The 24452-nt window shown below is 38.0% G+C and overlaps 2 protein-coding genes and 1 pseudogene across 2 annotated transcripts; 2 read left to right on the top strand and 1 right to left on the bottom strand.

The window, feature by feature from the left end:
- Positions 1-1280: 1280 nt before the first annotated feature.
- On the top strand, positions 1281-2204 carry LOC126080145 (olfactory receptor 4C45-like). The gene has a single exon (XM_049891436.1). It carries the CDS (start codon positions 1287-1289, stop codon positions 2202-2204), a length of 918 nt encoding a protein of 305 aa, XP_049747393.1. The 5' UTR covers positions 1281-1286.
- Positions 2205-12712: 10508 nt separating this feature from the next.
- Positions 12713-14155, bottom strand: LOC126080144 (olfactory receptor 4C12-like; annotated as a pseudogene).
- Positions 14156-23042: 8887 nt separating this feature from the next.
- Positions 23043-23969, top strand: LOC126079853 (olfactory receptor 4C45-like). The gene has a single exon (XM_049891218.1). The coding sequence runs from the start codon at positions 23049-23051 to the stop codon at positions 23967-23969; it is 921 nt and encodes a 306-aa protein (XP_049747175.1). The 5' UTR covers positions 23043-23048.
- The last annotated feature ends 483 nt before the right edge of the window (positions 23970-24452 follow it).

Genomic DNA, 24452 nt, shown 5'->3' with positions numbered 1-24452 from the left:
TGTCTCACCAAGTACTGATATAACCACATAGTCATAATAAACTGGATACAGGAAAACAACTCAGGAACTGTGCTCTCCTGAAAACTGAAGATTTTTCCCTAAACTTTACTGAAGCTGAGAGACCCATGCCACGGAATTTTGTGACAATAAATTTTTAAGGAAAAATACATTATGTAAGGAGGGGGGAAAAATATCATCCAATCTTTTGTAACAATTACATGTACTTACTCTTGAAAATCCATATACAAATCATTTCCCAAAAAGAATATATTCTTGTGTATGTCCAACGTGTCCCCCAGTTAGCAATGAAAATTCAAGCTCATCTTAGTTGACTAAACTTGTCCTTAAAGGAAAAATGGTATTATCTTAGATTGTCCTAGTGTTTCTGCCTTGTCAATAGGATGAAACATGTCATGATTCATTTAATTTCCTCTGTAAATTGCAAGGGGGGAAATATATCTAGTCCAGAGCATGATTCTGTATGTGGTAAAAACTCATTGCATGCAAAACGCATTTAAGAAATATTGTGAAATTTTTGGAACACTTCACAACACTTCCATGCCCATATCCTAAGATGAACTGCTGGAAAGTTTGAGAGAAAAATAAAGGGTTATGTTGAACCAGATAAACATGCAGGACTACTGAATGGATGCTGCTTGACAGGCTGCTACAAAGATCGTTCCTGGGCATATCGAAAGAAAAAAACCTCCATCTGCAGCTCTGTCTGTACCTGTATGTGCATGTGCATTCACGTGACAGAAAGGAATAAGAGATTACGGAACACAGTTGTCACAGATACAGCACGTTTTAGCTAGTTCGTAGCTGATACACAGTTGACTTTTCAAAGAACATTGTGTTCATATACCTATAAATATCCATGCCAATAGACAAGAATACTACAGAATAATTCTTATTGTTTAAATTTGTCACCAAAAGTGGAAGAAAGCAAACCCTATAGTCTTGGAGACTTTTACAGACAAGATGAAATTTGAAATCCAACCATAAATCGTCATTCATAATAACACCTTACTTTTACTGAGATGCTTGTAAGGTATTGTTACTATTTGATGAATATGAATTAGAAGAAATTTAACCTCCTTCTGTTATTTATGACCATCTGCAAAATGGCAGAGTTGACGGGATTGTAGGTCCATCAATTCCAGAGACCAGGACTAAAGAGGTGATGGAATATTTTGTCATTGGATAAAAAATACCATCACTCCAAAATGCTGTGATCTTTTCAGATGGGACGCATGCCCTCAACCCAGGCTGCCTTGGTTAAAAGGATGTGCAATGTAACAGAATTCATCTTGCTTGGCCTCACTCAGAATCCACAACTGCAGAAACTCTTATTCCCTGTGCTTTCAATCACCTACCTGATGACATTGGCAGGTAATCTGCTCATCTCAGTCACTATCTTCATCAGCCCAGCCCTGGGATCTCCCATGTACTTTTTTCTGTCCTTTTTGTCCATTGTAGATAGTTTCTACTCTTCCTCCATAACTCCCAAAATGATCTTTGACTTGATCTCTGAGAAAAACACCATATCCTTCAATGGCTGCATGACTCAGCTCTTTGCTGAATATTTATTTGCTGCAGCTGAGATCATCCTGTTACTTGCAATGGCCTACGACCACTACGTGGCCATCTGCAAGCCCTTACACTACACAACCATCATGACCAGGCCTCTATGTAGTTCTCTGGTGGGGATGGCTGGAATTTTGGGGTTTATTCATGGAGGGATCCAGCTTTTGTTCATGGTCCACTTACCATTCTGTGGCCCCAATGTCATTGACCATTTTGTGTGTGATTTAATACCTCTCCTGGAGCTGGCCTGCACAGACAATCACACTTTGGGGCCCCTGATTGCTGCCAATAGTGGATCAGTGTGTTTGTTCACTTTTTCTATGCTGGTCGCTTCTTACATGGTCATCCTGCACTCCCTGAGATCTTATAGCTCTGAAAGGCGCCGCAAAGCCCTCTCTACGTGTGCTTCTCATGTCACTGTGGTCATCTTATTCTTTGTACCTTGTTCATTCCTGTACTTAAGACCCATGACCTCCTTCCCTGCTGACAAAGCTGTGACTGTACTCTTCACCCTAGTAACTCCTATGTTGAACCCTTTAATCTACACCTTGAGAAATGTGGAAATGAAAAATGTCATGAAGAAGCTCTGGGGTCAAATAATTAAAACCAGTGATTAAATAAATCCGGTGATTAAAATAATTTTAAAAATAATTCTTGATTAAACTTAGGACAGTTACTTCTGTCTGGATCAATTTGCTTTAGGAGACCACATGTTGTGAACAGGATTGGCTTTTCTATCGTGTACAGTAGGCACGGTGCCTGTGTGTCTGTGGAAATTTCTTCTGTCTAGAATATTTCATTATTTGAAAATAATGGTGCCCCTACCAACACGAAGGTATGAGCAACAATGAAATAATGTAATATAAAGAATTATCATTCTTTAATTTACTGAGTGTTTACTATTTTTACAGTGTATTATAGTCCTACTGACATTTAATTGTCACAAAACCGGTTGCAGTCGAGTCGATTGCAACTCATAGCGACCCTAAACGACAGAGCAGAACTGACCCCACAGGGTTTCCAAGGTGCGCCTGGTGGATTCAAACTGCCGACGTTTTGGTTAGCAGCCGGGAAACCTGGTGGCATATGGCTGCTAACCAAAAGGTCAGCAGTTTAAATCCACCAGGCAGTTCTCGAAAACTCTACGGGGTAGTTCTACTCTATCCTATAGGGTCACTATGAGTCAGAATCGACTTGATGGTAACAAGTTTTAATTGTCCCAAAGGTCCTATAAATTCAACACTATAGTTATTTCCAACTTATTAACTAGGAAACTAAGGGTTGGAGAGGTTAATTGTAATGCTTAATATCAATTAGCTAGAATTTGCTGAATCAGAATTCATATATAAGCCTGTGTGACCCAAAGCCTTTGAACTTTAGAAGTTCCATAAAGAGACAACAAGCTCAGTGTCTGACATTTCGTTCTTAGGAATTCTCTTCTCAAAATTCTTTGGTCTTCTTTTTTGAGACAATGTGAAGGTGAATTTGCTTTCACAGACAAGTCAGGATTGAAACATGTGAGTTTATAAAGACCCAGCTAGTGACTAGTTGGTAATTCATAACTCTATACTGTTTGATGTTTTGAAGTGCACTAAAATAAAGATACTTTTCAAACATTTAGTGTGCTTTTCTCAAAAGTTCCTTGACAATACTGTAGCAAGCTGGCAAGAAGATGGCTATTTTTTATTGAACCTCACTGTTATGGATTGAATTGTGTCCCCCCCAAAAATATCTGTTAGTGTGGCTGGGCCACAATTCCTAGTATTTGTGATTGTTCACCATTTTGTCATCTCATGTGATTTTCCTATGTGTTGAGAATACTACCTCTATGATACTAATGTGGTGAGTTTAGAAGCAGTTATGTTAATGGGGCAGGACTCAGTACAAGATTAGGTTGTGTCTTAAACCAATCTCTTTAGAGATATAAAAGAAAGAAGCATGCAGAGATACGGGGGACCTCATACCATGAAGAAAGTAGGGCTAGGAACAGAGCTTGTCCTTTAGGCACAAAGGTGCCTTGCAGAGAAGCTCATAGACCATGGAAAGATTGATGTCAAGGACCTTCCTCCAGAGCCTACAGAGAAAAAAGCTATCTCCTGGATCTGGTGCCCTCAAGATGGACTTCTAGCCTCCTAGACTGTGAGAGAATAAATTTCTCTTTGTTAATATCTTTCACTTGCAGTATTTCTGTTATAGCAGCACTGGTTAACTAGACAGTCACCATGATTTCATATTTTGTAGGTGATTAGGAAATTTGCTCAATTATACTCTTTTTCACCTAATGGCAGAAGTGAATGGCTGTAGAAATCAGGGTATCAGTTATACCTAGCTATTACTAGCCTATGAAAGTGTGATAAGCTGAAACAAGCAAAATGCATTTTGTCTGATGACTCTGTGAATGTTCAGTTATTTCTAGGCAAAACTAGAGATATGGGGATAAAACAAGAATTATTTCTTGATGATCTCACAAATTTATTGGTTTCTTGGAGGCTAGCCTTAAATATATACCCTGATAGTTAAGAAATGGCTTTTCACATATGGAACAAAAAATCAAATTCACAAACAAGACCAGACTTATTGGTCTGACAGAGACTGGAAGAACCCTTGAGACTATAGCCCTAATACACCCTTCTGACCTGGAAGTGAAGCCATTCCCAGAGACCACTTTCCAACCTAACTGTAGACAGACCCATAAGATAAACAATAACACTTGAGAGGACCATGCTCCTTAAAACAATCAATTATAAGAGATCAAAAGGGCAACATTTGCCCAAAAGCAACGATCAGAAGGCAGGAAAGGGTAGAAAATGAGGACAAAATGAAACAGGAAACCTAGGTGAGAAATGGAGAGAGGGCTGACACATTAAAGGGAATGAAACCAATGTCATGGAAAACGTTATGTACAAATTATCAAATAGGAAACTATTTTGCTCTGTAAACTTTCACCTAATGCACAATAAAAAGTTTTTTGAAAAAAGAATTTATTTTTCATATTAATTTCTATTTTGTTTTTTCCTTATGTAAAAAGTGGGAAAGGTGCAACATGATGAATTGTAGATTATTTCGCAAACAAAGGATAAATTTGCCATACATTAAGGGAGCTTACACTCTTGAATCTACTCAACAGCAATGGGATATACTCTTGAAGGGTGAGTGCTGGTGATGGATATGATCAGAGTTTATAAAAGCATGAAAAAGACAGGACAAACACAGACAAAAGTTTCAGATTCCAAAACACTAGAATCCCTTGGAGTTTGAAACAGGGAAGGTCATGGAAAATGAAAGAAAATGTCATTTCTCATTACCGGCCAAAAATTTAAACCATTCGACTCAAAAGGTAATTTATAGTTCAAACCTAATAGATATAGAAAATCAAAAGAAGTCATAGAAAACTCTTCTTATGAATAATTAGGAAAGGGTTGAGGTCAACATAATATTATCTTCTAAAACATGCTGTACGTTTCCTATGACCAGAAAACAGACTAAGAACTTTATGAAGGTTATCTTCCACAACATCACATTGAGATGTGTGTTATCATTACCCTTATTTTAAAGATAAGCATCAGAGATTTACAAATGTTTTGTCATTTACTCAAGGTCACTGGTAAGCATAAGAAATAAGATTCAGATTCAGGTTGATCCATTTCAAGGGCCAGAGATCTTAGTTTCTCTGCCATAGTATACATATATAAAATACACACACACAGTTGCTTTAGAGTTGATACAGACTTATGGCAGCGCCATGTGAGTGAAATTGTGCTCCATAGTGTTTTCGATGACTACTTTTTAGAAGTAGACTGCTAGGCTTTTCCTAAGAGATGCCTAAGGGTAAACTCAAACCTCCAACTTTTCAGTTAATAGCTGAACACATCACCTGTTTACGCCAGGAAATATGTCATAAAGGGGAATGGCAGAAAACAAATCTATCTTGGAAAAAGTACAACCAGAATGCTCCTCAGAAGCATGGATGGCGAGACTTCATCTTACTTTAGAGATGTTCTCAGGAGGGAAGGATCCCTGGAGGAGGACATCATGTTCAGTAAAACAGAGAGTCCACAAAAAGAGAAAGAACCTCAACGAGATGAATTAATATACTGGTTGCAACAGTAGAATTAAAAAATAGCAATGATAGTGAGGATGGCACAGGTCTGAGCCTTCTTTTGTTGTACATAGGGTCACTATGAGTCAGAACAGACTCAACAGCACCTAACAACAACAGGCCTGTGAAAAAGGGGTAAAAGGGAGTCATTGTTTAGGAGACACTGAGCTTGTATTAAGGGATATTAAAAAAAAATTGGAAATGGATAGTGATGGCTGCACAACATGATAAATGGAATAAATGTCACTGAATTGTACATCTAAAAAATGTTAAAATGGCAAAATTTTGTTATATACATACTCGTCACAAGAAATAAATAATCATTGTAGAGGTATACCATGTATATGGATGAGCAAATTCCTTTTTTTAACCATATAATTCTATAGCTTCATTTCAATTCCAGTAGAAAACTCAATAGGATTTGTGGAGACATTGACAAGCCTGTTCTGAAGATTATATAGAAATGCAAAAAGAAATTAGAATAGCAAACAACCCTGCTTTGTCATCCCCCACACCCCTCTAAGTTTATCATAATGTAGGGGCTTGTGTGTTGCTCTGATGCTAGAAGCTATGCCACCGGTATTCAAATACCAGCAGGATCACTCATGGCAAACAGATTTCAGCCGAGCTTTCAGACTAAGACAGACTAGGAAGAAGGACCCAGCAGTTTCCCTCTGAAAAGAATTAGCTAGTGAAAACCTTATGAATAACAGGGGAATATTGATACAGTGCTGAAAGATGAGCCCCTCAGGTTGGCAGGCACTCAAAAGACAACTGAGGAAGAGCTGCCACCTCAAAATACAGTTGACCTTATAAATGTGGATGGAGTCAAGCTTTTGGGACTTTCATTTGCTGATGTGGCACAACACAAAATGAGAAGAAACAGCTGCAAACTTCCACTAATAATCAGGACCTGGAATGTACAAAGTATGAACGTAGGAAAATTGGAAATCATCAAAAATGAAATGGAATGCATAAACATCCTTATCCCAGGCATCAGTGAGCTGAAATGGGCTGGTATGGGTCATTTTGAATCTGACAATCATATGATTTACTATGCCAGGAATGATGACTTGAAGAAGAACGGCATTGCATTCATTGTCAAAAAGAACATTTCAAGATCTATCCTGAAATACAACACTGTTAGTAATAACACAATATCCATAAGCCTACAAAGAAGATCAGTTAATACAACTATTATTCAAATTTACACACCAACAATTAAGGACAAAGATGAAAAAATTGAAGATTTTTACCATCTAATACAGTCTGAAATTCATCAAATATGCAATCAGGATACACTGATAATTACTGGTGATTGGAATTGGAAAGGTGGAAACAAAGAAGAAGGATGTGTAGTTGGAAAATATGGCCCTGATGATAGAAATGATGCCAGAGATCACACGACTGAATTTTGCAAGACCAACGACTTCTTCATTGCAAATACCTTTTTTCACCAACATGAACGGTGACTATACACGTAGACCTCACCAGATGGAATACACAGGAATAAAATCATCTACATCTGTGGAAAAAGATAATGGAAAAGCTCAGTATCAACAGTCAGAACAAGGGCAGGGGTCGACTGCAGATCAGACCATCAATTACTCATATGTAAGTTCAAGGTGAAACTGAGGAATATTAGAAAGAAGTCCACAAGAGCCAGAGTACGAGCTTGAGTATATCCTGCCTGAATTTAGAGACCATCACAGGAATAGATTTGACACAGTGAACACTAATGACAGAAGATCAGATGAGTTGTTGAGATGTCATACATGAAGAAAACAAGAGGTCAATAAAAAGGCAGGAGAGAAAGAAAATACCTAATGGATGTCAGAAGAGACTCTGAAACTTGCTTTTGAATGTCAAGTAAACAAAAGGAAAAAATGATGAAGTAAAAGAGCTGAACAGAAGTTTCAAATGGCGGCTTGAGAAGACAAAGTAAAGTATTACGGTGACATGTGCAAAGAGGTATTTGTTGGCATTTCTCATGCTGACAAAACTGAAGAAAAATTCAAGCCTCGAGTTGCAGTAGTGAAGGATTATATAGGGAAAATATTAAATGACTCAGGAAGCATCAAAAGAAGAGGGAAGGAATACACAGAGTCACTATACCAAAAGGAATTAGTCAACATTCAACCATTTCAGGATGTAGCATATGATCAAGAACCAACAGTAATGAAGGAAGAAATCCAAGCTACACTGCAGGCATTGGCAAAAAACAAGGCTCTGAGAATTGATGGAATACCAATAGAGATGTTTCAAAAATGGATGCAGCATTGAAATTGCACACTCATTTATGCCAAGAAAATTGGAAGACCTGGCCAACTGACTGGAAGAGATCTATATTTATGCCTATTCCAAAGAAAGGTGATCCAATTGAATGAAAAATTATTGAAAAATATCATTAACACCACATTCAAACAAAACTTTGGTGAAAATCATTCAAAAGTGGCTACAGCAGTATATCAACAGGGAACTTACAGAAATTCAAGCCAGATTTAGAAGAGGATGTGGAACCATCGATATCATAGCTGATGTCAGATGGATCCTGGCTGAAAGCAGAGAATACCAGAAAGATGTTTACCTGTGTTTTACTGACTATGCAAAGGCCTTTCACTGTGTGGATCATAACAAATCATGGATAATATTGTGGAGCATGGGAATTCCAGAATGCTTAATTGTGCTCAAGAGGAATCTGCACATGGATTAAGAGCCAGCCTTTCAAAAAGAACACAGGGATACTGTATGGTTTAAAGTCAGGAAAGGTATGCGTCAGGGTTGTATCCTTTCCCCAAACTTATTCAATCTGTATGCTGAGCAGATAATCTGAGAATCTGGACTAAATGAAGAAGAATGGGGCATCAGAATTGGAGGAAGACTCATTAACAACCAGAGTTATGCAGATGATACAAACTAGCTCACTGAAACTGGAGAACTTGAACAATTTACTATTGAAGATAAAAGACCACAGCTTTCACTATGAATTACAACTCAACGTAAAAAAAAAAAAAAAAAAATTTAAAAAAACCTTCATAAATGGACCTAAAGCAATGTCATGATAAATGGAGAAAAGACTGAGGTAGTCAAGGATTTCATTTTTCTTGGACCCACAATCAACACCCACGGAAGAGCAGAAAAGAAACCAAAAGATGCATATCAGCTGCAAGAGGTCTCTTTAAAGTGTTAAAAAGCAAAGATGTCGCCTTGAGGACTAAGGTGCCAAGGTGTTTTCAGTTGCCTCATATGCATGCGAAAGCTGGATGATGAACAAGGAAGACCAAAGAAGAATCGATGTCATTGAACTGTGGTGTTAAAAAAAAAGAATATTGAATATACCATGGACTTCCAAAAGAATGAACAAATCTATCTTGGAAGGAATACAACCAGAGGGCTCCTTGGAAGCAAGAATGGCGAGACTGCATCTCACATACTTTGGACAAGTTGTCAGAAGGGATCAGTCCCCTGGGGAAGGACATCATGCTTGGTAAAAAGATAGTCAGCGGAAAAGAGGAAGACTCTCAAGAAGACGGATTGACACAGTGGCTACAACAATGGGCGCAAGCATAGCAATAATTATAAGGATAGCACAGGACCAGGCAGTGTTTTTTTCTGTTGTGCATAGGGTCACTGTGAGTCAGAACCAACTCGACAGCACCTAACAACTACATGATTATATCAAAAGGAGATTGCTAGTTAAACATTTTTTAATATATTATAACATAAAGATTTAGGGTCTGAGTTAAGAATTTGGAAGAAAAAAAATTAAGTGGAATATCTTGAGACAAAATCTTTCCTCTGCCCCATATTAGTTGCTTGAACTTGCGGAAGGTCCTTAACTTCCCTTTGCTTCGTTTCTTAACATATAAAATAGTTTTTTTTTTAAATAGTAGTAACAATCTCCTAAGCCAAAAAAAACAACCAAACCCGTTGCCATCAAGTCAATTCTGACTCATAGGGACCCTATAGGACACAGTAGAACTGCCTCACAGAGTTTTCAAACAGAGGCTGGTGGATGGTTAGTAGTTGATCTCTTAACCACCATGCCACCAGGGCTCCCTTAAGTGTGTCGTTGTTGTTGTTAGGTGCCATCAAGATGGTTCCAACTCATATTGACCCTATGTATAACAGAATGAAACACTGCCCGGTCCTGCACCATCTTTAAAATCCTTGTTATATATGAACTAAATCATGTACCGCTGTGTCAATCCATCTCATTTAGGGTCTTCCTCTTCTTCACTGACCCTCTACCAAGCATGATATCCTTCTCTAAGGACTGATTCCCTCCAGATAACATGTCCAAGATATGTAGAGAGAATTAAACACATGTTTATAAAACACTTTAGAACATACCATAGTCAGTTTTAGTTACTATTATCATTGTTATTATAACTATGAGGGTTAGATTTTGAGACTGTTTCCTCACTGCAAAATGGGTGAAAGAATATTCCACACATGTTGTTATAAGCATTTAATTGAATCATATATACAAAACTCTTGCTACCATGTCATGTTCATGGCAAGCAATTATTAAAATGTATATATGTATCATTAGCTATTATAAAGTAATTGAGTATAGACAATAAGCATTTTGACTTCTTTCTCAGTAGCTCTTCTATCATTTCTTTCATTCCCATCATCAGTGCCCTGTACTCCTTATGTCAACAACCTTAAACAGTCTGCTAACTGCCCTTCCTGTCTTTGGCTTCCACCAGTTTACAGATCTTGGTCCAAGACACACAAGGACCTTTACTAGACTAATATTCCAAGATTCTCTCTTCTTCAAGTTCATTTTCATCCTTCCACTCATATCCTCAAAAATGTTCCATGATCCTATGTTATCTAAAGAATAATGGCAAATCCCTTTGCTTTATATCCATGGATTTTATTTCCATCTCCTACCTCCATTCTCAGGCATATCTGCCACTATGTGTACTGCCACTACTTCAGATTAGGCTCTTAGTCATCTCAGACTAAGTTACACAGATGATCTCCTAGCCTGTATATTTACAGAAGTTCCTCCTGTCTGTATTATTATAAGAATTCTTATGTGGGAAGCAGTTTGAGTAATCTTCAGGTACTTCAAATACATGGAGAGTAAAAACATGACAGAGTTTGTTCTTCCTTGGATAGTCTCTCTCTAATCCAGGGTATTCTTTACAGATCTCCTTACCCCTTTATAATCAATACCTGATATGATTAATAACTGAATGTAAACCTTCCCTTTTCAAATTACTGTGTAGTCTGTCTCCTGATTGGATCCTGACTCACATGATATGGAAGGTGCTTAATATAATGGCAGCCTTACAGGCATGTGGAGCCCTGGTAGTGCAGCGGTCAAGTATTTGGCTGCTAACCAAAAGGTCAGCACTTTGAATCCACCAGCCATTCCTTAAAAGCCCTAATGGGTGGTTCTACTCAGTCTTGTAGCATCACTATGAGTTAGAACTGACTTGGCATCAATGAGATTTTTATTTTCTTTTTAATTGGCATTTGGGAAACAGTATCGTTTTAACTATACAAACAACAATTAATGAACAAGAAAGCTCACAAGAGAGAATTTACATTGAGGGCAGAATTCAAAACAAATGAATACCATTCAAGTTATTTTCAGTAATTAGCAGTAAACAACATCTTGTTACATAAGATTATTTTAATATCAATCCAACATCCTAGGTTCGTAACTTTTAGCTTCCATAAGTATTTCCGTATCCAAGTAATCAATAAATGTTTATTGAATGGGAATTGGTAAACTGTGTTGACAAAGTGTGTATGGGAGACTGTCTGGATTAAAGTCTTATCAAAGTTTATAACTCCATCTACAGATCAAGAGGATTGGACTACATTGCCTCTATTACCCCTACATACAATGCTCAATACCCCATACATCTGTCAGTTTGTCGTATTGTGGTAGCTTGCATGTTGCTGTGATGCTGGAAACTGTGCCACCAGCATTCAATTGTGTGGATCATAATAAATTCTGGGTAACATTGTGAAGAATGGGAATTCCAGAACACTTAATTGTGTTCTTGAGGAACCTGTACATAGACCAACAGGCAGTTGTTGGAGCAGAACAAACAAATACTGAGTGGTTTCAAATCAGGAAAGGTGTGCTTCAGGGTTGTACATTTTCACCAGACTTATTGAGTCTGTATGCTGAGCAAATAACCTGAGAAGCTGGAATATAGGAAGAAGAACTCGGCATCAGGAGTGGAGAAAGACTCATTAGCAACCTGAGATATGCAGATAACACAACCTTGCTTTGTGAAACTGAAGAAGACCTGAAGGACTTACTGAGGAAGATCAAAGGCTACAACCTTCAGTACGCATTACACTTCAACATAAAGGAAACAAAAATTCACACAACTGGACCAATAAACAACATCATGATAAATGGAGAAAATATGGAAGTAGTCAAGGATTTCATTTTACCTCTATCCATAACCAACACCCATGGAAGGAGCAGTCAAGAAATCAAAGGACTCATTGCATTGGGCAAATCTGCTGCAAAAGTGTCAAAAAGCAATGTCACTTGAAAGCCTATGATGAGCCTATCTCAAGCCATTGTGTTTTCTGTTGACTCATATGCATGTGATAGCTGGAAAATAAATAAGGAAGACAGAGGAAGAATTGATGCTTTTGAATTATAGTGTTGGTGAAGAATATTGAATATACCATGGAATGCAAAAAGAACAAACAAATCTGTCTTGGAAGAAGTACAGCCAGGGTGCTCCTTAGAAGTAAGGATGGCAAGACTTGTCTCACATGCTTTGCACATATTATCAGGAGGCACCAGTCCCTGGAGACAAACATTATGCTTGGTAAAGTAGAGAGTCGGTGAAAAAGAGTAAGTCCTTCAATGAGATGGTCTGACACAGTGGCTGCAACAATGGAGTCAAGCAGAATAACTTTTGTGAGGATGGTGCAGAATGGGGCAGTGTTTCGTTATGTTGTACATAGGATCTATAAGAGTCCAAACTGGATCTACAGCACCTAACGACAAAAACAACAATGCTCAACGATTATTTAATCATCTGAAGTCAATTTTTTGCTCCAGAGCTTCCTCATGGCAGTTTTAAACTCAGTATTTCTGAGGACGTAAATGAAGGGATTTAACACAGGGGCCACCATAGTACAAAAGACAGCCACAGCTTTATCTGTGGGCAGAGTAGTAGCTAGGTGAGAAACACAAATATGCAGGGCACAAATAAAAAATGACCACTATAATGTGAGAGACACATGTGGTATCGTTGATTAAATTGTGTCCCCAAAAAATATGTATCAACTTGGCTGCGCAATGATTCCCAGTATTGTGTGATTCTCCACCATTTTGTCATCTGTTGCAATTTTCCTATGTTGTAAATCCTACCTCTATGATGTTTCTGCTGTACATAGGGTCGATTTGAGTAGGAATCAACTCGATGGTACCTAACAACAACATGCTGTTAATGAAAAGGATTGGAGGTAATTACATTAATGAGGTAGGACTTAACCTACAGGGTTATGTTGTGTCTTAAGTCAATCCCTTTTGAAATACACAAGAGAGAAGCAAGCACAAAGACAGGGGTACCTCATATCACCAAGAAAGCAGCACCAGAAGCAGAGCACATCTTTGGACCTGGAGTTCCTCTGTTGAGAAGCTCCTAAACCGGGGGAAGATTGATGACAATACTTCCTCAAGAGTTGACAGAGAGAGCCTTCCCCTGGAGCTGGCTTACTGAATTTGGACTTCTAGCCTATCAGACTGTGAGAGAATAAGTTTCTGTTTGTTAAAGCCATTCACTTATGGTATTTCTGTTATAGCAGCACTAGATAACTAAGAGGTGGAGAGGGCTTTAGACCATAACTTTAAGCTACGGGCCCTTAGGGAGTGCAGGATGACCACATAGAAGACCATCAAGAGGAGGAAGTTTAACAAGCATATGAATCCACTATTGGCAACAACAAAGACAGCAAGGGTATGAGTGTCCATGCACACAAGTTTCAACAAAGTATACAAGTCATATTTGAAGTTCTCTATGACAATGGGACCACAGAAGGGCAGCCAGACTTTGAAGAGGATCTGAATGATTGCATGGAGAAAACCTGCTGTCCAGGCCACTCCCACCAGGAGAATGCACAGCCTGTGACTCATGTTGGTCATGGAGTTCAGGGGTTTACAGATGGCCACATAATAGTCATAGGCCATCTCCATCAACAGGATGATCTCAGTAGCACCAAAGATATATTCTGCCTAGACTTGGACCATATATCATTAAAGGAAATCATTTTCTTCTCATGAAGGGAGTCCACAATCAATTTAGAAGCTGAAGAAGAATAAATTGTGTCTGTCAAAGAAACTTGGGTCAAGAAGAAGTACATGGAGAAGCTCAGAGTCTGGCTAACACTAATAGTAACAAAAATAAGTAGATTGCCTGAGAGTGTTACCATGTACAGAACAAAAAATACCACAGAAACTAATTTCTGCATTTTCAGGTTCCATGGAAGACCTATTCAAGTGAAGTGATAAAAAAAAAAAAAACACACCAAGAAAGTACTTTTTACCAAAAAGAAAAGAAAAAGAGAACCGTAGAAGAATTGAACAATCCAAAAATCTGCCTATTAACGGTACTCTACCATGGACTAGAAAACCTGGTGGCGTAATGATTAAGTGCTATGGCTGCTAAGGTTTGGCAGTTCGAATCCGCCAGGAGCTCCCTGGAAACTCTGTGGAGCAGTTCTACTCTGTCCTAGAGGGTCACTATGAGTCGGAATCAACTCTATGGCACTGGGTTTGGTTTGGTTTTTTTTTTTACCATGGACTGCCAAAAGAACAAACAAATCTGTCTTAGAAGAAGTACAACCAGAATGCTCCTGAGAAGCAAGGATGGCAAGACTGCGTCTTAACATACTTTGGACATGTTGTCAGGAGGGATCAGTCCCTGGAGAAGGACATCATGCTTGGAAGAGTACAGGGTCAGTGGAAAAGAGGAAGACCCTCAACGAGGTGGATTGACACAGTGGCTGCAACAATGAACTCAAGCATAACAAAGATTGTGAGGATGGCTCAGGACAGGGCAGTGTTTCGTTCTGTTGTGCATAGAGTAGCTATGAGTCAGAATCGACTGGACGGCACCTAACAACAACAATAACCATTCTCTCAGATGAATTCCTTCTCTTCCCTAGACTTTCTAGGAATAAACCCAACCCAGTGCCATTGAGTTGATTCCAACTCACAGGTACCTCAAAAATTCTGTTAGTTAACCCTCTTAGTCTTTTATTATCCTGACATTAAAAAGAAAAGAAAACTCTTATGAAATTAAGAATACCCAGAGAAAAGAACAGCATTTTCTAGAATCAGGGTAATTTTTGGAAATTTCCACTTGAATATCAGCAACAGGGAATAAGGTACTCATTGTTAGGTGATGTCGAGTTGATTGCAACTCATACTGAGCCTATGTACAACAGAGCAAAACACTGCACAGTCCTGTGCCATCTTCACAATAACTTTTATCCTTGAGCCCATTGTTGCAGCCACTGCACCATTCCTCTCATTGAGAGACCTCCTCATTTACACTGACCTTGTACTTAAAAGCCTGATGTACTTCTCCAGGGACTGTTTCCTTCTCATAACATGTTCAAAGTATGTGAGATGAAGTCTTGCCATCCTTGCTTCTAAGGACCACTCTGACTGTATTTCTTCCAAAAGAGATTTGATTGTTTTTCTGGCAGTCCATGCTATCGCCATTGTTCTTCACCAAAATCATAATTCAAAGGCAGCAATACTTCTTTGGTCCTCCTTATTCATTGTCCTTTTTTCACATGCATATGAGGCGATTGAAAATAACACAGCTTGGTTCAGGCACACCTTAGCCCTTAAAGTGACATTTTTGCTTTATAAAACTTGTAAGGGGTCTTTTGAAGCAGATTTGCCCAGTACGATATCATTTGCTTTCTTGATTTCTGGATGCAATGCCCAATGCAATATCATGTGATTTCTTGACTGCTGCTTGCATGGGTATTGATTGTGGGTCCAGGAAAAATGAAATCTTAGTCAACTTCAATCTTTTCTCCATTTATCATGTTGTTGTTTGTTGGTCCACTTGTGAGAATTTTTGTTTTCTTTATGTTGAGGTATAATCCACACTGAAGGATTATACCATACTGAAGGCTGTAGTCTTTGATGTCCATGAATAAATGCTTCAAGCTCTCTTCACTTTCAGCAACATTTCCTGACTTTAAAACAGGCAGCACCCTCTTGTTTTGTTCAAACGACTGTCTCTTGGTCTAGGTACAGGTTCCTCATGAGCACAATTAAGAGTTCTGGAATTTCCATTCTTTGCAATGTTACCCATAATTTGTTAGGATCCACACAGTCCAAAGCATTTGCATAGTCAATAAAAACCAGGTAAATATCTTGCTGGTATTCTCTGCTTTCAGCCAGGATCCAATTGGCATCAGCAATGATAACCCTCATTCCACATCCTATTCTGAACCTGGCTTTAACATCTAGCAGTTCTCTATGTACTATTCTAACAAATTCTGAATAATCTTTAGCAAAATTTTACTTTGGTGTTATATTAATGGCATTGTTTGATACTTTCCACATCCAGTTGGATCACCTTTCTTTAGAATTGGCACAAGTATGGATCGCTTACACTCGGTTTGCCAAGTAGCTGTCTTCCAAATTTCTTAGCATAGATGAGTGAGCACCTTCAGCACTGCATCTATTTGTTGAAACATCTCAATTGGCATTCCCTTAATTCCTGGAGCTTTGTTTTTTGCCAATGCCTTCAGTGCAGTTAGAATTCTTCCTTAAACACCATCAGTTCTCAACCATATGCTACCTCCTGAATAAGCTGAATGTCGACCAACCCTTTTTGGTACAGTAACTCTGTATTCCTTCCATCTTTTTTTTTTTTTTTTTGATGCTTTCCTGTAGCATCCTTCGATATTGCAATTTGAGCCTTGAGTTTTTTCTTCAGTTCTTTCAGCCTGAGAAATGCGAAGTCTGTTCTTCTTTTTTGGTTTTCTAACACTAGAACTTTGCACCTTTCATTATAATACTTCGTCTTCTCTAGCCACCCTTTGAAATCTTCTTTTCAGCTCTTTTACTTCATCATTTCTTCCTTTCCCTTTAGCTAACCTTCATTCAAGAGCAAGATTCAAAGTCTATCCTAACAGCCATCTCGATCTTTTCTTTCTTTGTTTTTTTAATGATGTTTGCTTTCTTCATGTATGATGTCCTTGATTTAATCCCACAACTCATCTGCTCTTCAGTCATTAGTGTTCAATGCATAAAATCTATGTTTGAGATGGTCTCTAAATTCAGGTAGGATATTCTTAAGGTCATATTTTACCTCTGGCAGATTTGCTCTAATTTTCTTTAGCCTGGTCTTGAACTTGCATGTGAACAGTTGATGTTCTGTTCTGCCTTTGGCCCCTGGCCTTGTTCTGACTGATGATATTCAGCTTTTCCATTGTCTCTTTCTACAGATGTAATCGATTTGATTCCTACAGATTCCATCTGACACGTTCCATGTATATAGTTTTCATTTATGTTATTGAAAAAGGGTATTTGCAATGAAGAAATCTTGGGTCTTGCAAAATTCTGTCATGTGATATCCAGAGTCATTTCTATCACCAAGGCCATATTTTCAAACTATTGATCCTTCTCTTTTGTTTCCACCTTTCACATTCCAATCACCAATAATTATCAATGCATCTTGATTGCATGTTTGATCAATTTCAGACTGCAGAAGTTGGCAAAATATTCAATTTCTTCATCTTTGGCCATAGTGGTTGGTGAGTAAATTTGAATAATAATCATATTAGCTGCTCTTCCTTGTAAAAAAAAATGGAAATTATCCTAATCACTGACACCATTATACTTCAGGATACATCTTGAAAAGTTCTTTTTGACAATGAATGCAACACCATTCTTCTTCAATTTGTCATTCCTGGTAGAGTAGATCATATGATTTTCCAATTCACTATAGCCAGTACTAGTCAATTTCAGCTCACTAATGCCTAGGATATCGATCCTTATGTATTCCATTTAATTTCTGATGACTTCCAATTTTCCTAGATGCACACTTTATGTATTCCACTTTCCAATTATTAATGGACGTTTGCAGCTGTTTCTTCTCATTTTGAGCCATGCCACATCAGCAAATGAAGGCCCCAAAATCTTTACTCCACCCAGTCATTAAGGTCAACTCTATTTGTCTAACAATGTGGAAAAAATTTAAATCCTAAAGGGATAGATGTTTTGTTACAAAAGTAGCTCTTATTTTGAGTAAATCCAGACTGATAATGGGGACCAAATTTTGATCAAAATTCTCATGATTAAGTGAGCATCTAGAGAGATTAGAAGCCCAATTTCTTTCCAATTCATTTTTAAATTTGGAGTTCTTGGAAACTTTTCCTTGTCTTCCAATTGTGGATATATTAGATGTATTAGTGGCAGTATTGAACATACCCTAGAAAGAAGAAAAGAAGGGCTGAGTAATTCTAAAAATTGAGGAATCTACGATCAATAAGACATAGGGCAGCAATTACTAAATTTCTCCAAAATTTGAAGCAAACTTAACTTATCCAAGCATGCTAACTAGAATCAGTTGTATAAGTGAAAGTCCATGATCTGTAGGCTAAAAATGAGTTTGGAGACAATATCGCAAAAAATGTGTTTTGTAAGAACTGAGCATGTAACTGAGTATTTAAAAATAAATTAATAATTGTCATTGAGTAGATTCTGACTCATGGCAACTCCACGTGTTTCAGTGTACAACTGTGCTCCATAGGGTTTTCAAAGCTGTGACCCTTCAGGAGCAGGTCACCAGGCATTTCTTCTGAGGTACATCTGGCAAGATTTGAACTACCAAGCTTTTGCTTAAGACTTTATGTTGCCCAGGGACTCAAACTGGGCAGATTTACACAATTAATGTAAATGTATACAATTAATGACAGAATGCCATGAGTCCAGCATCTATCACAGCATCTGACATCTACTTATTGTGTAAATGAGTAAATGAAAGCTTGAATAGTCTCCATGAAAAAGTTCAGCTTCAGACATCAAGAGAAACTTTATGTGTCCTCTTCAATTCAATTTTTTCAAAGAGCTACTGAATTTACCCTCCTGGAAATGTAGTTAATATTCATTTCTCACCAAGTGGACTGAGTCTTAGGCTTTCCCGGAATTTTAATGTCTGTTTAGTACCTTCATATGGCTACCATGTTGGCAACCTGAAGTTACCATTTGTGAGCCGAAGCATTGAAAATAATTAGCTACATAGTGATCAGTAACCAGAGCTGTGATGAGTAGAAAAATACTCTGGGACTGGGCAGCATTGAGCACTAAAAATTTTGTATTTTTTTCCCTCATCTTTGAGATGTTGATCCTATGGGGTCTCTGATAACATGTCCACAAATTTAGAAGAAAAAATAGTATATATTTTGTGCTGGCAGTGGGTGGCACAGCCAGAAAGGTCAGACTAGAAAAGCTAAGACAAGGATTTTCCCCCACAGCAGAGATAACCTTCTCTGAGAGACAGTGCCCTGAATTCAGACTTGTAGCCTCCTAAACTGTGAGAACATAAATTTCTGTTCCTTAAAGACATTCTTTTGGAGTATTTTTGTTACACCAACACTAGGAAACTAAGACAAGAAGTAAGTGCCCATCACCACGATTTATCATTTATTTAGACCACAGAGGAAGTTGAATTCACAACCCCAAGGAAGAGGAACAGATTGTGAGTGAGGTTGGCAACAAACAGGGAAGCAAAATTGTTGACTATTGACTATAGAAATGAAGGTGTTGCTTCCCATTTCTGGTCCTAGACTTCAGGAATGTATCAGTTTGGTTTAAAGGTAAAAGTTGATAATGGAGAAACATGATTCACTGCAAGGCTGCATGTAGCCAGCTCTTATATATTTTAGAAGCCAAAGGAGAGAACACAGTGGTGGAGCCTCCTTTAAAGTGTCTACTTCCCCATCTTTGGTGTCTTTATACATGATGATTGTTTGGTGTGTTATTTCCTCAATGGCTACTGTGTGAAAGCATGTTACCTAACTCTAAGTCCCCATAATTCTCTCTCTGTAGAATAGAAAGATAGGCTGTTGCTGTTGTTAGTCGCCACAGAGTTGATTCTGACTCATGTGGACTCAATGAGTACAACTGCTCCATAGGGTTTTCTTGTTTGTATTTTTAATCTTTACAGAAGCAAATCTCCAGGCCTATCTTTTGTGGTTCTACTGGCTGGGTTTGAATTGCCAACATTTAGGTTAGCAGTTGAGGGAATACTGTTTACACCACTTAGGATCTTTGAAGGAAAGGTTACATTCTCCCAAATGTATCATGAAAGTCAGCCATCAAAGTACTTATCTGGAAGAAAGTTGATATATTTATGACTTAAATGACTCAATATTTGGTACCTGGGAATCCTGCAAAGTCCCCTCAGTCAATTATTAAGAAAAATGTCACAATATCTCAGGATACTAAGGCATAAAATCTTTAACACTGATAGCTCCATTCTCCGGACAGCCATCTAAGTTAGACCAGTCATGTTTTCAGGAAGAAATCCATTCTCTGAGCTCCGGCTTATGCCTAAAACCAACCACATATCCTACTCCAGGTTTACCAGTTTCACAATGAGCAATGCAGCCTTACAGAGAATGTTTCCAACATATTCTACCAAGTCTCATCCCAGACTACAGCCAGAGATGGATCTTTAAGCCAAGCTCTACTCAGTTTCAAAAACTGGCCTCTAATGATGTTTGTGGGTGCCAAGTGGGAGTAAGTGAAAGACTTTGGCTGATGCTTTGGCAAAGGTTCCACCAGGGCCAATTACTAATCCTCTGATGATTGCGAGGTCAGTGCATTACCACACCCTACACTGTGTGACAGTCTATTTAAATCTCTCTCTAGAGTCAATGAAGAAAGAATTATGAAGAGGAGCCTGTGAGCTAATGACAGCAGTAGAGCCACATATGAAAAAGCCCAAGATTTGTTTGGGACACACAGTTCCCAAACTTAGTTGGTTTCTAGAGAAACAGTTAGAAAGAAGTTTTGACAGGGATAAAGACAATTATCTCCATACTGCTTATGCAATTTTTGGGGACCAAAACCTTGGCAGAGTTGATTTGAGGAAACAATGTCCAATCAAGTGGTCTTGACTCGCTAATACATTTTATAGATCTATATGCTAGCTTTTCCTGATTTGAAAACCTTTGCATTATTCTCCAGGTTTCTAATTTGTATAGAAGATGGTCCTATGAGATGTGGAAAAAAATAAAAAAAAGTTTTGAAGATTCAATTATACTTCTATAGGAAGCCAAGAAAGTGAGTAGAAATTAAATCCAGCAGCTATAGAAGGTTGCTAACTAAAATAGCTCATTTTGTGAGCAAATCCAGACTGATAATGGGGACTAAAAATAAACGAAAATGTCCGAGATTTGAAAAGTTTTCTAAAGAGATAAGAATTTCAATGTCTCACTTACTAGATTTTAATTTGAAATTTCTTCCTAGAAATGCTTTCATTTCAAGCTCTTGGAGCCTATTTGTGGCTAGGTTGCAAATGCCTGGAGGGGAAGATATCAATGAATGGGCTCAATCAGAAAATTGAGGATTCCGTGATCTACTAGACCCAGGTCAGTGATAATTAAATATTTTTTGGCAAAATTTCAAGGAGATTAACTTAGCTAACTTAGCTAAGTTATTTCCACTGAAATAGTTTTTGTAGTTAGATTCTGTGACTTGTAGGTTAGCATTTTTCTCTAAAAAACGATTTGGACACAGTGACAAGAAATTATTTTCTAATGACGTCTATGCATCTGATTAGAGATTTATATGGATATTGACAGCATTCCTAGACATCATTCTATACTCCTCCCCTAGAAGATGTCTAGTCCATACTAAGCTCTAAAAATGAATTTATCAAAGAAACGAATAAATGAACAAAAGATTGGACTTCACAGAAAAGCTGCATCCCAAATATTAATAGATACTCTTTGTGTGATATTGGCAGTCCAGATCCTGTTAAGAACTGTTAAAGTTACTTTTACAACATTCTGGTCAACATTTACGTCTCACCAAGTAGACTGATTAAGCACATAGTCACAAGAGCCATGGATAGAGGAAAACAACTCAAGGACTGAGCTCTCCTGAAAATTGAAGATTTTTGCCTCAGCATTATTGAAGCTGAAAGACCCATGACACTGAATTTTGTGACCATAAATTTTTAAGGAAAAATATGTTATATAAGGAGGGGAAAAAAAGAATTAAATATCATGTGATCCTTTGTAATAATAATATGTACTTACTCTTGAAAATCCATATACAAATCATTTCCCATAAAGAAATATATTCTTGTGTATGTTCAATGTGTCCACCAGTTAGCATGGAAACTTCAACTTCATCTTAGTTGATTAAATTTGTGCCTAAAGGAAAAATGATATTATCTTAGGCTGTCCTAGTGTTTCTGCCTTGTCAATAGTAAACTCAGGGAAATGTCATGATTCATTTAATTCCCTCTTTAAATTGCAAGTGGGGAAATATATCTAATCCAGAACATGATTCTGTATGTGGTGAAAGGCCCGTTGCATGCAAAACACATTGAAGAAATATTGTGAACCTGTCAGACAACTTCACAATACTTCCATGTGCATATCCAAAGATGAATTGCTGGAAAGATTGAGAGTGAAATAAAAGGTCAGGTTGAATCAGATAGAACACGCAGGGCTACTGAATGGATGCTGAGTGACAGTCTGTTACAAAGATCGTTTCTGGGCATATTGAAAGAAAAAAATCTCCATCTGCAGCTCTGTCTGTATCTGTATGTGCATGTGCATTCGCTTGACAGAAAGGAATAAGATTACAGAACACAGCTGACACAGATATAGCACATTTTAGCTGGTTCATATCTGATACACGGTTGACTTTTCAAAGAACATTGTGTTCATATACCTATAAATATTCATGCCAATAGACAAGTATAACTCCAAAATAATTCTTATTTGTTTAAATGTGTCACTAAAAGTGGGAAATACAAACCCTATAATCTTGGAGACTTAGAGACAAGAGGAAGTTTGGAAGCCAACCATAAATCATCATTCATAACACCTTGCTTTTACTGAGATGTTTGTAAGGTATTGTTACTATTTGATGAATACAAATTAGGATAAATTTAACCTCCTTCTGTTCTTCTTTATGACTACCTGCAAAATGGCAGAGGTGAGGGGACTGTAGCTCCATTAATCCCAGAGACCAGGATTAAAGAGGTGATGGAATATTTTGCCATTGGATTAAAAATATCATCACTCAGAAACGCTGTGATCTTTACAGATGGGACACATGCCCTCAACCCAGGCTGCATTGGTTAAAAAGATGAACAACGTAACAGAATTCATCTTGCTGGGCCTGACTCAGAATCCACAGCTGCAGAAGCTCTTATTCCCTCTGTTTTTAATCACCTACCTGATGACACTAGCAGGTAATCTGCTCATCTCAGTCACTGTCTTCATCAGCCCAGCCCTGGGATCTCCCATGTACTTTTTTCTGTCCTGTTTGTCCATTATAGATGCTTTCTACTCTTCCTCCATAGCTCCCAAAATGATCTTTGACTTGATCTCTGAGAAAAACACCATATCCTTCAATGGCTGCATGACTCAGCTCTTTGCTGAACATTTTTTTGCTGCAGCTGAGATCATCTTGTTAATGGCAATGGCCTATGATCGCTACGTGGCCATCTGTAAGCCCTTACACTACACAATTCTCATGAGCAAGCCTCTGTGTAGTTTTCTGGTGGGGATGGCTGGGATTCTGGCATTTGTTCATGGAGGAATCCAGCTTTTGTTCATGGCCCAGTTACCATTCTGTGGCCTCAATGTCATTGACCATTTTATGTGTGATTTAATACCTCTCCTGGAACTGGCCTGCACAGACACTCGCACTTTGGGGCCCCTGATTGCTGCCAATAGTGGCTCACTTTGTTTACTCATATTTTCTGTGTTGGTCACTTCCTATGTCATCATTCTGTGCTCCCTGAGGACTTACAGCTCTGAAGGGCGCAGCAAAGCCCTCTCTACGTGTGCTTCTCATGTCACTGTTGTCGTCTTATTCTTTGTACCTTGTTCATTCCTCTACCTAAGACCTATGACCTCCTTCCCTGCTGATAAGGCTGTGACTGTATTTTGCACCCTAGTAACTCCTATGTTGAACCCTTTAATCTATACCCTGAGAAACGCAGAAGTGAAAAATGTCATGAAGAAGCTCTGGGGGCAAATACTGAAAATCAGGGATAAATAAACCTTGTAAATGAAATAATTTAAAAAATAATTCTTGATTAAACTTAGGACAGTCGTTTCTCTTGTCTGGATCAATTTGCTATGAGCGCCCATATTGTGAGCAGGGCTGACTTTCCTATTAGGCACAGAAAGCACAAGGACTAGAGCTTCAAACTTTGGAACTTTCTTCTGCCTAAAATATTTCATTATTTGAACATAAAGGTGCCCCTACCAACTGGAGGGTGTGAGCATCAATAAAACAATGTAATATAAAGAATTATCAACTCTTTATTGAGCATTTACTATTTGTAAAGCGTTTTTATTCCTTCTGACAGTTAATTCTCGCAACAGTCGTATAAATTCAATACTATTGTTATTCCTGTTTTTCAAAGTAAGAAACCCAGGTTCAGAGGGGTTAATTATATTGCTTAAGACAAATTAGCTAAGATTTGAATGAATCATAATTCAAATATAAGCCCATGTTACTCAAAGCCTTCGTACTTTA

The sequence above is a fragment of the Elephas maximus genome, chromosome 7, assembly GCF_024166365.1.
Source record: "Elephas maximus indicus isolate mEleMax1 chromosome 7, mEleMax1 primary haplotype, whole genome shotgun sequence".
Lineage (NCBI taxonomy): Eukaryota > Metazoa > Chordata > Mammalia > Proboscidea > Elephantidae > Elephas > Elephas maximus.
This window is presented reverse-complemented; position numbering and strand designations above follow the sequence as displayed.

Excerpts from the sequence above, each read along its gene's own strand:
- LOC126080145 (XM_049891436.1), top strand. The coding sequence starts at position 1,287 with ATGTGCAATGTAACAGAATTCATCTTGCTTGGCCTCACTCAGAATCCA.
- LOC126079853 (XM_049891218.1), top strand. The coding sequence starts at position 23,049 with ATGAACAACGTAACAGAATTCATCTTGCTGGGCCTGACTCAGAATCCA.